Source organism: Leptopilina heterotoma, unplaced genomic scaffold, assembly GCF_015476425.1.
Source record: "Leptopilina heterotoma isolate Lh14 unplaced genomic scaffold, ASM1547642v1 Lhet_52, whole genome shotgun sequence".
Classification (NCBI taxonomy): Eukaryota; Metazoa; Arthropoda; class Insecta; order Hymenoptera; family Figitidae; genus Leptopilina; species Leptopilina heterotoma.
The window spans coordinates 4,571,090-4,588,186 of NW_025111114.1; the positions used below are offsets into that span (position 1 = coordinate 4,571,090).

Genomic DNA, 17,097 nt, shown 5'->3' on the forward strand with positions numbered 1-17,097 from the left:
ATTTTATTTGAATTTTTTGTAAAATTTAATTATTTTTAAAAACTTTTCGTAGTTTAATTATTTTTAATATCTATTATTTTCATAAAATTTCCAAACATAATCAAATTATTTAAAAAAATTTTTGTAAAAATCTTCTTTAGAATTCAATTCTTTTCATGAATAATAAAAATTTCTTAGGAATTCTTTCATGAATAATGAAATATTCGTTGTAGGAATTCAATTTATTAGCAGGTTAAGAAAGAAGTAAATATTTTTAATAAAAATTAGAAAAAAGTCTGGAAAATAAAATATAGAATGGAATTTTAATTTATTTTTTTAAAATTAATTATCGAGTGCGATGTCTGGAAATGAATGATTTAATTTTTAATTAAATTAAAATTTCAATCACTCTAGGTGTTTTAATGTCAAGATCAAAAGGCAGTACAAAGAGTCAAGTTGAAAATCCAAATTTTGTATCACAAACAACTGCGGCTATTTTGAGTAATAATGGAGTCATCGATTATTGCTTGAATCTTCTGAAAGCACTACTTGACTATTGGAAAAAGTAAGTGACACGGAGAAAATAATAATTTACGTTTAATATTTAAATTCTCGTCATTGAATATTTCTATTTTATTCAGTTAAAATAATTCAGTTAAATTTTTGTTTTAAATTTTAAATTTAAATAAATTAAATTTTTAAAAAATTTTTTTTAAATTTTAGTTCAATTTTAGTTTTAAATTTTAAATTTAAATAAATTAAAATTTTAGTTCAATTTTAGTTTTAAATTTTAAATTTAAATAAATTAAAATTTTAGTTCAATTTTAGTTTTAAATTTTAAATTTAAATAAATTTAAAAATTTATAAATTTATAAATTTTAGTTAAGTAATTTAGTTAAATGAATAAAGAAAATGAATTTCTTTGATTTAGCACCTCGAACGAAGAAGCTGGAAACGTGATTGGTGGTCAGTTACTGAAGGAACATCTCATTGCATCTCCACCCGATATGTCGCCATTCTTCTTGAGACAGTACGTTAAAGGTCATGCGAGCGATGTTTTCGAACCGTATCCACAATTGTTGACTGAAATGGCGCTGAAATTACCGTACCAAGTGCACAAGTATGCAGAAAATTCAGTCGTACAACCAGAATTCGATCAGCAAGCATGGTTCTACTATCTTTGCGAGTACATGATGTCGTATCAAACACCATTCGTGAGACGACAAGTTCGTAAATTATTGCTTTTCATTTGTGGAAACAAGGATAAATATCGACAATTGAGGGACTTGCACTCACTCGTTTCTCATGTCCAGGTAATAAAATGCAAAAAGAAAATTTATATTTGTAACGCGCCCCCCAGAAAGGCAACTAAAGTTTCTGTAGTTTCCAAAAAATTATAAACATTTAATAATTTTATTTTTAATAATAATTTAATGATAATAATTTTAAATTATTTAAGTTCTTTTCTTCCGAGCGAGTTACATTTATTTTATATGGAAAAATAAAATTGTTTATCAGTATTAATTATAAGTGTGAATTATAAATCATGTATTCATTTAAGTTGTTAATTTGTTCGTTTTATTTACTTTACAGTCAGTACAACAATGTTGTAATACGGGCGGTTACGATCCACTTAATTCTCATCCTCTGGCAATTAATTTGCCTTACGATTCGCTCGTCGAACTGATAGAGCATCTCAAGAGTTGCGTCGAAGTTGCCACCAGTAGAACTGGCAATTGGCAGAGATTTTGTTCAAAACACAACACAGTTCTGTCATATTTATTCACTATCTCGACACTTTTAGACGAAGGCGTCAGTCCCACGGTTCTTCAACTACTGCAATGCGCAATTTGTTCCAGTAAATTCAAAGAAGTCAAAAGCAAGGTAATAATCTTAAAAATTGTAATTTTTTACTCAAATTCTATTAATTAGAGAAATCAGAGAACTTTGCTAAGAGTACTGCTAAAAAAATTTTAATTTTTAGAATTCATACAAAAATTTAATGAAAATTCTTCATTTTTTAAAATACATAATTTTTCTAATAGTTTTTCTTTAAATTTAATTATTCGAACAACTCGTATAGAAATCGCAAAGATATTTCTAACAGCAACTTGAATGTAAGATATTTTTGATTAAATAATTGAACTTTTGAGTTCTTTTTTTTGTAACACTCCTGGTAATGTTTATTCTAAATTTTTTTTAAATTCAATTATTTTCCAAAACAATTAGAATTCTTCAAAAATACGATTATATTTCAAAATAATTTTTAAAAGTAAGCAAATAAAATTCATTAAAATATAAAATTTATTTCAATGAAATTTGACAAAATTTTCAATTGTTTCAATTTTTTAAAATTATTTTCAAAAATAAAATTATTTAAAAAAAAATTTTAAGTACCTCCTCAAAAAAATCAAGAAACCATTTTTCAGGATTTTTTAATTAACTTATTCAAAACTTCAAAATTAAAAACTTAGTCTTATTTATTTTTTGTCAAAATTCTTTGCAAAATTCAATTATTTTCATAAATAACAATATTCATCGAAATAATCTAATTATTTTCAAAAGTATTAAAATTCTTCGCAAGAATTCAATTATCTTGATAACTAACAAAAAATTTTTTCTAAAATTCAATTATTATCAGGAATTTTAATACAATTCTTTACAAAAAAATGTAATTATTCTTAAAAATTTTATTAAAATTCGTCGAAAGAATTCAATTATTTAAAAATTTGTTGATAAAATTTTTTATGAGAATTCAATTTTAAGAAACATTTAATTCTTCAATAGATAATTTATTTTTGTATTTAAATAATTCAATTCTCATAGAATTTTCTAATAAAAATTGATTTAACAATGAATTTCAGTTAAAATTTTAAAGAATAATTGAATATTAAAAGCATTGTAGCTTGAATTTTTAGAAATAATTGAGTTTTGAAAAGTTTTCAAATTAAAATCTTTGAAAATCTGAATTTTTCAAACTTTTAACTACCAATTCTGTTAAACTAATTTTTTTTTAAAATGTTAAATTGAATTTCTTTTGAAATTGTTTGAAGTTTTTATTTTCTAATATATAGTTTATATGAAGAATTTCCGAATGTCTAAAATTTCAATAAAATTGAATTGTACAAATGAATTTGAAAATTCTTAGAAAGAACTTTATCGAAATTTTTTTAAAAAAATTGATTTAGAGAAGGATTTTAGTTAAAAATTCAAGGAAATCGAATTGAAATCATATAAATAATTTTAAAGAAGTTGCAGTAGAAATTTTTTTATAAATTAGCAAATTTCAAAATGTTTCAAATTTTTAATTTTTGAAAATAATTGAATTGTTTTAAAATATTTTATGACAAATTAAGAAAGAAATTGAATTCTTTCGTGAAATTTTTTTTAGAAAATAATTAATTTTTCGCAAAGAATTTTACTATTTAAAAATATAATTGAATTTTTTGGAAGAATTTATAAAAATTTTAGAAAATAATTGAATTTTTTAAAAATATTTTATAACGAATTAAGAAAAAAATTGAATTCCTTCGTGAAATTTTTTTGAAAATAATTGATTTTTTGCAAAGAATTTTATAACGAATTAAGAAAAAAAATTGAATTCTTTCGTGAAATTTTTTAAGAAAACAATTGAATTTTTGCAAAGATTTATTAATTTTAGAAAATAATTGCATTCGTTCGTGAAATGTTATTAAAATTTGGTTTAAAAATAATTTAATTTTTGCAAATATATTTTACTACTTATAAAGACAATTGAATTCTTACGAAGAATGTTATTATTTATGAAAGTAATTGAATTCTTCCAAAGAATTTTATTATATTTTTTTAAATTAATAAATAAGAATAATTAATTAGTAAATTAGTTAATAATTGAATTGTTTTTAAAATTTGAATTTGAAATTATTTAAAACTTTGTATTTGAAAATAAAAAATTTTTTTAATTTGCATAATAATAAATTGAATATCACGTTCCACGGTAACATTTGCTAGTAATAATAATAATGATTAAATATTTAAAAAAAAGTTCTTGTTGTTTTCGAATAATTTTACAATTAGAGAAATTCGCAAGTAAAAGTATTGGTATTTTTTTGATTATCTTATATTTTTTTTGGGAGTAAATCAGAATATTTTTTAGTCAGCGAAAAAGTGAATATTTCAGTTTTTCCCTGATTTAGAGGCAGAAGTCTTTAAATCAGGGAAAAGTTGGAAAAACAAAATTAAATTTTTTTTTGGTGAAGATGAAGATGAAAATTATTTGCAATTAAATTGTTTCAGGACACAAAGTCAACGACATCATCGACAAAAGAAAGAAGAGATCGAGAAAAATCTGAAGATTCGGATACAGAGGCAAAATTCGAGGAAGCACAATGTGTATTTCTGGTTAAACAAATTCAACAACAAGTTTCACCGGCCTTGCTTACGAAATTTATTCAGACATTCCTTCTCGAGGCGAATAATACAAATGTGCGCTGGCAAGCACATTCACTAATACTCGCCATCTATAAAAATTGTGGTCCATCAAATCAGGAAATTCTTCTCGATCTCCTCTGGCGATTGTGGCCCCTACTTCCAATGTACGGCCGCAAAGCCGCACAATTTGTCGATCTACTCGGTTATTTCTCATTAAAAACACCACACACCGGCAATAAAATGCACGTCTACATGGAGCAAGCAGTCGCCGTATTACACGCCGAAAACGAATTACTATCCCGTCATCCAAATGCGAATCTCTACGCAAATCTTGCCCAATTCGTCGAACTCGATGGCTATTACCTGGAGAGTGAACCATGTCTCGTTTGTAACAATCCCGAGGTCCCGATGTCGACCATCAAACTCTCTTCGATTAAAGTAGATTCAAAGTTTACGACAACTACTCAAATAGTTAAATTAGTGGGTAGTCACACCATAAGTCGTATCACCTTACGAATTGGAGACTTAAAGAGAACTAAAATGGTGAGAACAATCAATGTCTTTTATAACAATCGATCAGTACAGGCAGTTGTGGAATTGAAGAATAAACCCGCCATGTGGCACAAGGCGAAGAAAATAACTCTCGCTCAGGGACAGACGGAAATTAAGATCGAATTCCCCTTGCCCATAGTGGCTTGTAATTTGATGATCGAGTACGCTGATTTTTACGAAAATATACAAGCATCGTCGGAGACGTTGCAATGTCCGAGATGTTCGGCGAGCGTACCGGCGAATCCGGGTGTTTGTGCGAATTGTGGCGAGAATGTATTTCAGTGCCACAAGTGTCGGGCTATTAACTATGACGAGAAGGATCCATTCTTGTGTCACGCTTGTGGTTTTTGTAAGTACGCGAAATTTGATTATACACTCACGGGACGTCCTTGCTGTGCTGTGGATCCGATCGAGAGTGACGAGGATCGAAAGAAGACGGTCGCGACGATCAACACATTGCTCGAGAAGGCGGATCGAGTTTATAAGAGTTTGATTTCGAATAAACCGACACTGGAGATGTTGCTGGTGAAGATATCGGAGCATCGATCGGATAGGAGTTTGGAAGATGGGGGTGTTGTTGCCGGGGGAAGTACGCAAGTAAATCGAGCGATACAACTTTTGGCGCAGAAATATTGCGGGGAGTGTAAGACATCTTTCGAGGAATTGAGTAAAATTATACAAAAAGTCCTGGCATGTAGGAGGGAATTGGTGGCGTACGATCGGAATCAGAGAGGATTGGCGGTGATTCAGCATCAGCAGGCGTCGACGAGTGATGGATCGGTTGAGCCGATAGCGCCGAATGCGGGGCGATGTTACGGGTGTGCGTCGGCGGCGACGGAGCATTGCTTGACACTGTTGAGAGCGTTGGCTACGAATCAGGCGGCGCGGGAGGTTTTGTGTAAACATGGATTGATACAGGAGTTGGTGGAGCATAATTTGAGGAAAGGGACGATACAGATGCAGGAGGAGGTGAGGCAGTTGCTCTGTTTGGTGACGAGGGATAATTCGGAGTCGACGAAGGAGCTTTGTGCGCTTTTGACGAATCGGGTGACGATGACGCTGAAGGGGAGGATTGCGACGCATGATCTGTCGATGGCGGTGAGGCATGAGATGTCACTTTTGGCGGCGTTGGTGCAGAAGGAGGATTCGTGCTGGGAGCAGAAATTGAGATGTGTGATGCAATTGTTTCTGTTGGCTTGTAAGGATTCGAAGAGTCCGGTGGTGATGGACTCGGTGATTCTGCCGTGTATGAAGATTCTGCAGAGTGTGATCAAGCCGGAGCAGCCGGTGTCGAAGAAGAATAAGGATAAGAGTACGGAGTCGTTGGCGACGATACAACCGCCGGCGGGGATTAGCATTGATATCGGAAAGTGGTTGAGCGGGGATTCGATGTACACTTATGCGAATTGGTTGGAACGAGTGCCGACGAGGAAGAGCGAAGCGGGACCGAGCAAGCAGCTGACGAAGGAGGAAGCTAGAATTGTTTATTTGATGGAGAAATACGGTCATCGGTGGCATAATCGCTGTCATCATTTGAGGGACATGAAGTCTTTGAAATTAGTCGATGGCGCTTGGTTGAAGGAGGTTTTATTCAATCCGAGTTCGAGACTAGCGCGTCAAGTGGCTTGTACGATGATTGAAAGTCTCTGCCAGGGGATGGAGAGGAAGAAAGAATTGCTGGTCCTCCTGACGAATTATCTCGAGGAGGTTCACATAGCCGGGGAAAGCAGCGCTGAATTCTTGTCCCTTTATCAGAGTCTAATCAGACAGTCGCCTTGGAAGCAGTTCTTGGCCGTGAAAGGCGTTCTCACACTCCTCGCCGAGTTGTTGACCCGCGAAATCGAGGATCTTCACCGCCTCGAAGAAACGACTTTAACTAGCGATCTCGCCCAGGGTTATTCTTTGAAAATGCTCACCGAACTCTTGGCAACCTTCCTCGAGCAGGAGAATATCAAGCAACACTACAAAGGAAGACTCGTAGGGGCCGTTCTCAATGGTTACCTCTCGCTAAGGAGACTCGTCGTTCAGAGGACGAGACTGATCGACGACACGCAGGAGAAGCTTTTGGAACTTTTGGAGGAGATGACAACCGGAACAGAAGAGGAGACAAAGGCCTTTATGGCCGTGTGCGTCGAAACGATACAAAAGTACAGTCCCCAGGACGTAAGAACTCCGGTATTTATATTCGAACGCCTCTGCTCGATAATCTATCCCGAAGAGAATGACGTCGGTGAATTTTTCCTCACTTTGGAAAAGGATTCCCAGCAGGAAGATTTTCTCCAGGGAAGAATGCTGGGCAATCCCTACAGTAGTTTGGAACCCGGTCTCGGACCACTGATGAGAGACGTGAAGAATAAAATCTGTCAGGATTGTGAATTGGTGGCATTGCTCGAGGACGACAATGGAATGGAACTACTTGTAAATAATAAAATAATAAGTCTCGATTTACCAGTGAAGGAGGTGTATAAAAAAATCTGGGTCGTCGAGGGTGGTGAGTGCGATGCAATGCGAGTTGTTTATCGAATGCGGGGACTTCTTGGCGATGCGACGGAGGAATTTGTCGAGACATTGAATGCGAATAGCGAGCAGGAGGTGAATAATGAGGAGGTGTACAAAATGGCGAATGTTCTCGCTGATTGCGGTGGTTTGGAGGTGATGTTGAATCGATTGGCGGCTATTCAGGACGTTAGTCGAGCGAGACCGTTGCTGCAGGTTTTGTTGAAATTATTCCGATTGTCAGTGAAGGTGAAGAAGAATCAGGAGGTTCTGAGTCGACCGGAATTAAAGGCAGTGTCTGTTTTACTCGACGTTTTGCAAAGATGTCTAGAGACGGAGTCTGATAGTTCACAGGCGAAAATAACGGAGCAATTACTCGATATTATGGAGACAATTCTAGAAAATGCGGCCGCACAACCATTGAGTTCCTTTGAGGAATTCTCAAAGACACTCGGCGGTGCGGATCATATAAAAACACTTCTCTCCTGCACCCAATCGTCAGCGGTGAGACAATGCAATAACGTTCTGATGCACCTGGCTAGAGTCCTAGCCGCACTCACTTACGGCAACGAGGAGAAAATGGCCCTACTTTGCGATTATTTCAAACCAGTTCTAAACTTTTACAAATTCGATTTTGAACACACAACCGAGGATGATCAGAAATTGGAACTATTTTGTATTCTAACGCAAGGCATTGAGAGAAATGCGATTGGAAACACACTCAAGGATCATATTATCAATATGGGAATTGTTAAGGATGCTTTCGAGTACATAACGATGCATGCGCCTTGCGTGAAGCCAACATTATTGAGAACGGACAGTGATGAATTGAAGGACTTTATATCGAAACCGTCGTTGAAGTATATATTGAGATTTCTCACTGGACTTGCGACGGAACATGAACCGATACAATTGTCAGTGTCGCCGGCGATTATAAGCATTATTCATCGATTGGAGCAGGTATCGTCTGATGAACATGTGGGATCATTGGCGGAGAATTTACTCGAGGCATTGTGTACGAATAAAAAAGTTTCGGAATTAATTGAAGAGGCGAGACAACATACGAGGAGTGAGAAGAAGAGACTCGCGATGGCAATGAGAGAGAGGCAATTGGGTGCTTTGGGAATGAGTACCAATGATAAGGGTCAAGTCACTGCGAGTAAGACAATTTTACAGCAAATGGAGGATCTGGGCGATGAGACGGGTCTCATTTGTGTTATTTGCAGAGAGGGATATAAATTCAAGCCCAATATGGTGAGAAAATTATAGAAACTATTTAACTATTTTTTTTTTATTCTAAAATATCCTCTATTTTACTTTTCCGAATATTTATTAACTAAAGAAGTAAAATCTATATTAATAATCGTTGTATTCCGGTAATCTGTTCGCAGTTTGAAATTTTTGCTTTTTTGTTTCCTAACTTTTTTTAAATAATTTTTCTTTCTAAATTATATTCAATTTTAAAATTAATAATATTGAAAATCATTGAATTATTGCAAAGAATTTTATAAAAAAATTTGAGAATATTTGAATTATTGCAAAGAATTTTTTTTTTTAAATTTGAGGACAATTGAATTATTCCAAAGAATTTTATCAAAAAATTTAAGAATAATTGAATTTCTCCGATGAATTTTATTATTTTTAAAAATAATTGAATTCATGACATGAATTTTAGTCAAATTTTTTAAAATCCTAATTCAATTCTTTTGAAAAATTTCTTAAAAATTTTTTAAATAATAGAGTTTCTTAAATATAATTTTAATTGAAAATTTTGACAGTAATAATTAAATTTTATGAACACTTTCTTACAAGTTTTTAAAATAATCGTGTTTCTTAATTGAAATTAAACAATTAAATCATTAAATTTTATTAAAATTTTTAGAATATAATTAAAATTTCAGAATTTTATTACAATTTTCTAAAATAATTTAATTTATTTAAGAAATTTTATTAAAATTTAGAAATTAATTAAATTCTTTCGAAAAATTTTATTATAAATTTTTTTAAAAAATTGAATTGTTTCGAAGGATTTTTAAAAATATTTTAAATAATTAAATTTTTCTGAAAAATTTATATAGAAATAAGAAAACAATTGAATTCTTTCTTGAAATTTTATTGCAAATAATTTAAATTTTGCAAAGATTTTACTATTTAAAAATATAATTGAATTGTTTAGAAGGATTTAAAATTTTTTTTTTAAATAATTGAATTCTTTTGTAAAATTTTATTAAAAATTTGAAAAAAATTCGAATTCTTTCATGAAATATTTTGAAAATTGTATTAAAAATAATTGAATTTTTGCAAAGAAAATTCTACGAGAATTCAATTATTTAAATACAAATATAAATAATTTATTAAATAATTGAATGGTTCTCAATTCTTATAGAGAATTTTATTAACAAAATTTTAAAATTATAATTGAATTCTTTTAAAGATTTCAATAAAATTTTCTAAAATAATTACATTTTTCAAAGAATTCGATTAAAATTGTATTACAAATAATTGAAATTCTGCGATGATATTTATTATTTAAAAAAAAATATTGAATCCTAAAAAGAATGTTATTATTTATGAAAAAAATTGATTTATTCAAAAGAATTTTTTTACAATTTACTGATTACTGAATTTCAGTGAAAAATTTTATTATTTTTGCAAATAATTTATTTCTTGTAAAGAATTTTATTAAAATTTTATAAATAATTCAATTCCAGTGAAAAATGTTACTGTTTGTGAAAATAATTTAATTCTTGCGAAGAGTTTTGTAAAAATTTTTTTAAATAATTAATTTTTTCCGAAAAATTTTAAACAAATTCTATTTTTTAAAAATTGAATTCGTGTGAAATTTTTATTATTTTTAAAAATTAATTGAATTTTTGTGTAGAATTTTATAAAAAAAATTTTTTTAAGTAATTGAACTCTTTTGGTAACTTTTATGAAAATAGAAGATATTGAAAATAATTGAATTGATAAAAATTTTTGAAAATAATTCAATATTCCCCGAAGAATTTAAATACTTTTAAAAACAATTGAATTCTTTTGACGAATATTGGTATTTATGAAAATAATTGAATTTTATATAGAATTTTATTAAAATTCCTGAAAATAATTAAATTTTTGGAAAGAATTTTGTTATTTATCAAAATAATTGAATCCACGTAAAAAATTTTATTATTTATGAAAATAATTGAATTATTTGCGAAGAAATTTATAAAAAATTTGTTAATAATTGAATTCCTGTTAAATTTTTATTATTTATGAAAATAATTAAATGTTTGCGAAGAAATTTGTCAAAAATTTTTTTAAATAATTAAATTTTTTGGGAAATTAGATTAAAATAATAGATATACAAATTATTGAATTAAGAAAAATTTTTGAAAATAATTGAATTTCAAAGGAAAATTTTATTACTTTGGAAAATAATTTAATTCTTGTGAAGAATTTTATTACTTTGGAAAATAATTGAAATTTATTTTTGAACATAATTGAATTTCTGCAATCATTTCTAACTTCTCCAAAATTCAATTTTTTTTTGTTTTTTTTTAACTAAAATTCTTCTATAAATCCATTATTTTTAATATAATTCAATGTATTTTAAAAAATGTAACTAATTTCAGAAGAATTTGAACTATTAAAATTTCTCAAAAATCTAAGTTCATTAAAATTTCCAATTAAATTCATTCAACATTGAAACTTTCTAAAATGTCAAATTGAAACCGTTTGAAGTTCATTTATTTATGAAAATTGTAAACGCAACTCTTTTAAAATTGAATTAATTTTATTTTTACAAAAAGAAATTGAATTAAAAATTTGTACGTTCTATTATTTTTAAAATTACTAATTTTATTTTAAAAAAGTGAGTGAGAAGTAAAAGAGAAAAGAATTGTTGCTTGTAGTTGAATAATGTGGACAGAATTTAACCGAATTTAATTTTGACAGGTTCTGGGCATATACACATTTACGAAACGATGTAACGTGGAGGAGTTTGAGACGAAACAGAGGAAAACAATCGGCTACACGACGGTGACACATTTCAATGTGGTGCACGTGGATTGTCACATGTCGGCTGTTCGATTAGCAAGAGCGAGAGACGAATGGGAGAGTGCAGCGCTGCAGAATGCGAATACAAAATGCAATGGTCTACTACCACTTTGGGGACCACAAGTTCCTGAATCGGCATTCGCCAGTTGTTTAGCGAGACACAATACATATTTGCAAGAGTGCACGGGACATCGCGACATTTCTTATTCGTCGACAATTCACGATCTTAAATTACTCCTCTTGCGATTCGCGCAGGAAAAAACTTTCCATGAGGATACGGGTGGTGGTGGACCACAGTCAAACATGCACATAATACCTTATTTAATTCACATGGCTCTCTATGTGATCAACACGTGAGTATTTTGTTATTCCTATTTCTAAAAAAAAATTTATTTCAATTCAGGGTTGCAGGGCTCGAACTAGGTCCGTGAATCCCTTAAAAGTCCGTTTTTTTAAAAAAGGTCCGTAAAGTCCTTAATTCTACTCAAAAAGGATGAAAAGTTTGTAAATTGTACGATATAATTTAGATAATTTTAGAGAAATTAGAAATGAAATTATTAATTCAATTATTTTCAAAAGTAATAAAATTCTTCGCAGAAATTCAATTATGTTCAAAAATTTTTTGAATTCAATCATTTCAATCATTTTTCAATTCAATCATTTTTAATATTTACTATTTGAATACAATTTTACAACAGAAATCAATTAATTAAATAAAATTTTATTAAAATTCTACACACACATTTAATTATTTTCATAAATAATGAAAATTTCATAGGATTTCAATTATTTTCAAAAGTTATGTATAAAATTCTTCGCAAAAATTCAAATATATTAAAAATATAAATAAATTAAAAAATAAATATATAAATTAAATATATTAAAATTAATAATAATAATAATAATAATTTAATTAATATATTAATTAAATATATTCAAAATTTTTTTTTAAATTTCAATTATCTTTATAAATAATAAAATTCTTCGTAGAAATTCATTTATTTTCAAAAATTGTAATAAAATTCTTTGCAAAATTTCAATTATTTTCAAAACTTTTCCTCAATTCAATGATTTTCAATATTTACTATTGGAATAAAATTTTACAATAGAATAATTGAATATTAAAAGCAATATGAGTTTTTAGAAATAATTTAATTTTGAAATTAATTTTCTTGAACAAGTTTAATTGGATTTTGTTAATATTATTTTAAGTTTTTATTTTTATCCGTAAAGTCCGTATTTTTAAATACTTTCACTGGTTCGAGCCCTGGTGTTGCCACAAACATTTAATTTTGTTTTTCCCTGATTTTCAGACAAAATTTTCACTTTTTTCCTGACACTAAAGAATATTCTGATTCATTCTAAAAATGATTAGATACTCAAAAAAATATTCTATTTTCATAATTCAAATTCAATTCTTTCATAACTTTCAAATCCAATTATTTAAATACAGAAATAAATACTTTCTTGAATAGTAGAATGTTTCTTAAAATAAATAAAATAAAGGTAATTGAATTCATGTCAAGATTTTCATTAAAATTTCGAAAATAATTGAATTTTTAGGAAAGATTTTATTACATTTTTTGAAAATAATTGAATTTTTCCAACGAATTTTATTATATATAAAGAAAATTGAATTTTTTCGAAAAATGTTATTAAAATTTTTGAAAATAATTGAATTTTTCCAAGAATTTGATTATTTATGAAGAAAATTGAATTTTGACGAAAAATGTTATTAAAATTTTTGAAAATAATTGAATTCCTGCAAGGAAATTTTATTAAGATTTTATTTTTAATTTTATTAAGATTATTGCAAAGAATTTTATTATTCGTGGTTATAATTTAATTCTGTGGAAGAATTTTTAAAATATTTTTGAAAATAATTGAAGTTTTTGGGAAGAATTTGGTTTTACTTATGAAAATAATTGAATTTTCGCAAGGAATTGGATTAAAATTTTTGAAAATATTTGAATTTTTGCGAAGTATTTTTATTATTTATAAAGATATTTATTTATTTTTTTTTTTGAAAAAATTTATGCAAAATTCTATTTTTAATAATTGAATTCCTGTGAAATTTCCATTATTTTAGAAAATAATTTAATGTTTGCTTAGAATTTTATCAAAACATTTTTTTTTTAAATAATTGAATTCTTTTGGGAAATTTGATTAAAATAATAATAGCTATACAAATTATTGAATTAAGAAAAATTTTTGAAAATAATTGAATTTTTCCAAGAATTTGATTATTTATGAAGAAAATTGAATTGAAAATAAAAAATAATTGAATTCTTGTGATAATTATTGTTATTTATGAAAATAATTGACTTCCTCCGAATAATGTTATTATTTGTGAAAATAATTAAATCCCTGGAAGGAATTTTATAATTTATGAAAATAATTAAATTACTGCGAAGAATTTAATGCCAAATTTTAAAACATTTGTTTTTTCTACAAAATTTCTGTGGAAGAAAGGCATAACAGCATAACTGACATTTTTATCAAATTTGAGATAACATCAGATTTGTATATATTTAATATTGCTCTTCAAAGTTCAATAGCTGAAAAATCATTAAAATGGTTATTAATGTAGAAAATAATGGAAAACATAATCGCATAATTGCGTTTTTGACAAAAGGAGACCAGCATAATAACATAACTGCATTCAGCTTAAAAAACAATTGACATAATTAAAAATGAAAATAACCTTTATGAATAAAAACAATAAGAATTTTGCAATAAAATGTTTTTAGTAAAATACATTTTTCATACTTTAGATTAAATATATTTATTTTAATAAGACTGGAACAAATTTTTTATAGCATAAATTGTGCATTTAATTATGTACTTATTTTTAAGGGTATTTCTATTCTAAAAAATTTTGGAAAGTATTTAAAAAAATAAATTGAAAAGTTCTTTAAGTTGAACAGTAAAGTAAATTTTTTTCTCGTTTCAATAAATTAAAAACATTTTATAACAAAATTAATTTTATAACTAAATAAACTCTTATAATTTTTTCTAACGAATTAATAGTTTCATTTGTCTTTGTATGAAAAATTTTTTTATTATGACAAATCAAACCAAAATAAATTGTGACATTAAAAGTGTCTGAAGTTGGACTCATATACAATCTGAACTTGCATAACCGCATAAGTGCAATAAAACTCATGATTCCGATGAAAAATTATCAAAATTTATATCAAATCGTGTGTTTTATTAAATGTTATAAAAGAATTTTGAAAATATATTAAATAATAATACTAAATGCAAAAGACCGAACAAATCTGTTGATTTTCTGAATTAACAGAAGTGAGAGAACATTAAAATTAATTTATCTCAAAATCATGACAAATGCAGTTATGCTGTTATGCCTTTCTTCCACAGATTTATGCAAATTCTATTTTAAATAATTGAATTCCTGAGAAATTCTTACTTTTTTTGTAAAATAATTGAATGTTTGTGTAGAATTTTATCAAAATTTTTGTTTAATAATTGAATTCTTTTGGGAAATTTTATTAAACTAGTAGAATATTGAAAATCATTGAATTAAAAAAAAAAATGTTGAAAATAATTAAATTAATCGAGTAATGTAATTGGAATTATATTGTAAAAATAATTGAATTTTTCTAAAGAATTTTATGAAAATTTGTTGAAAATAATTGTATTTCTTGGAATAATTGTTTTAAAAATTTTATATTAGAATAATTGGAATTTTTTTAGAAATTTTTTCATTTATGAAAATAATTGAATTTTTGTAAACTTTATTATTTTTTGTAACTTTATTATTTATTTATTAATTTTTTGTAATTTTGGACTTTTTCTCTTGGATTTTTTGATCTGGATTTTTTGGATTGAATTTTTGGTTCTGTAATCGAATTTTGCAATGAATTTTATTAAAATTCCTGAATATAATTGAATTTTGGTGAAGAATTTTGCTTTTTATAAAGATAATTTAAATATTGAGGAATTAAATGATTTATAATTATTAATTTAATAATAGTTCAACATCAAAATTCGGAGTTTTCTCATGAATTTTAAAAATTCAATTTTTTCCAGTACTTTTGGGTCAAAATTAGTGAAACCGGCCACTTGAAAAATTTTTGTCCCCGAATTTAAAGTTATCTATGGTTTTTGATAGATATATGAGTAAACTTTTACCCGCTAAAATATTTTTCAAAAATTTTATTTATTTTGAAAGTTATCAGGTGTTAAACTTTTAGGTTACTTTTTATTCTTTTCATTATTACTCCGAAACGAATGAAGATAATTTCAATTTTTTTTTTGGAAATTAAAGCTAAAAGTCTGTAGTTTAAAGTGCAACAGAAAAAATTGCTGTATAATAAAAATTTCTAATTGTTATTAACAATTATTTTAAACAATTGCGATTTAAAGTATGTTCTCAATGTCGGAAAAAAATCAAACTATACTCATGTGATGCGCAAAACTCTAACGAGTAAATTAAAAAAAAAAAAAGTGAGTAACCTCTAAAATTACAGAAGTTATGCATATTTTTCTGACGACGCGCGGGAATTAACTGATTCGCAAACTCTCGAGCGCGCGGGAATACGCCCGCGCCCGCTCCCGCCGCACTGCTCACACTTGTGTTTTCAAACAATTTATGTTTACAGAGAAGGAGAAGTAATTAAAATATTATTTTCTTACTGAATAGTTTATTAATATTTTTACTTTTGGAGTAATTATATACATAAAAACCATTTTGTATGTACTCATAAACTGCTTTGCAGTTTTTATGCTTTGATAAAAAAGTTTTTTCGTGGGTCTGATATTCTTGAATCGTACAAAAATCGAAATCGATATTGTTTGTGTAGAATTTCATCAAAAAATTTTTTAAATAATTGGATTTCTAAATAAAATAATTGAATCATTTGTCACTTCTCCAAAATTCAATTTTTATTAGTGTTTTAACTGAAATTTCTTCTATAAATTCGCTATTTTTAATAATTTATTATTTCTTAAAATTGTATTCCCATAAAGAATTTTATTAACAAATTTTTAAATAATTGAATTCTTTGAACGAGTTTTAATAAAATGTTTAAGAATAATTATTATTCTTAAACATTTTATTTATTTATTTATTATTATTATTATTATTATTATTATTATTATTATTATTATTATTTATTATTATTATTTTTTATTTATTATTTTATTTATTTTTATTTTTTATTTTATTTTTTATTTTATTTTTTTTTAATAATAATTATTCTTAAACATTTTATTAAAACTCTTTCAAAGAATTCAATTATTTAAAAATTTGTTAATAAAATTCTTTATGGGAATACAATTTTAAGAAATAATAAATTATTAAAAATAGCGAATTTATAGAAGAAATTTCAGTTAAAACACTAATAAAAATTGAATTTTGGAGAAGTGACAAATGATTCAATTATTTTATTTAGAAATCCAATTATTTAAAAAATTTTTTGATGAAATTCTACACAAACAATATCGATTTCGATTTTTGTACGATTCAAGAATATCAGACCCACGAAAAAACTTTTTTATCAAAGCATAAAAACTGCAAAGCAGTTTATGAGTACATACAAAATGGTTTTTATGTATATAATTACTCCAAAAGTAAAAATATTAATAAACTATTCAGTA

The 17,097-nt window shown here is 27.2% G+C and overlaps 1 protein-coding gene across 1 annotated transcript in view; it reads left to right on the forward strand.

Annotated features, from left to right (window-relative positions):
* The window catches only part of LOC122508048 (E3 ubiquitin-protein ligase UBR4), a 43,029-nt gene that overhangs the window by 24,409 nt on the left and 1,523 nt on the right, over window positions 1-17,097 (forward strand). Inside the window, exons 18-22 of the mRNA XM_043621122.1 lie at window positions 394-544; window positions 911-1,292; window positions 1,573-1,863; window positions 4,255-8,691; window positions 11,374-11,828. Of these exons, the coding sequence (XP_043477057.1) occupies window positions 394-544; window positions 911-1,292; window positions 1,573-1,863; window positions 4,255-8,691; window positions 11,374-11,828 (5,716 nt within the window). The remainder of the gene's footprint in view (window positions 1-393; window positions 545-910; window positions 1,293-1,572; window positions 1,864-4,254; window positions 8,692-11,373; window positions 11,829-17,097) is intronic.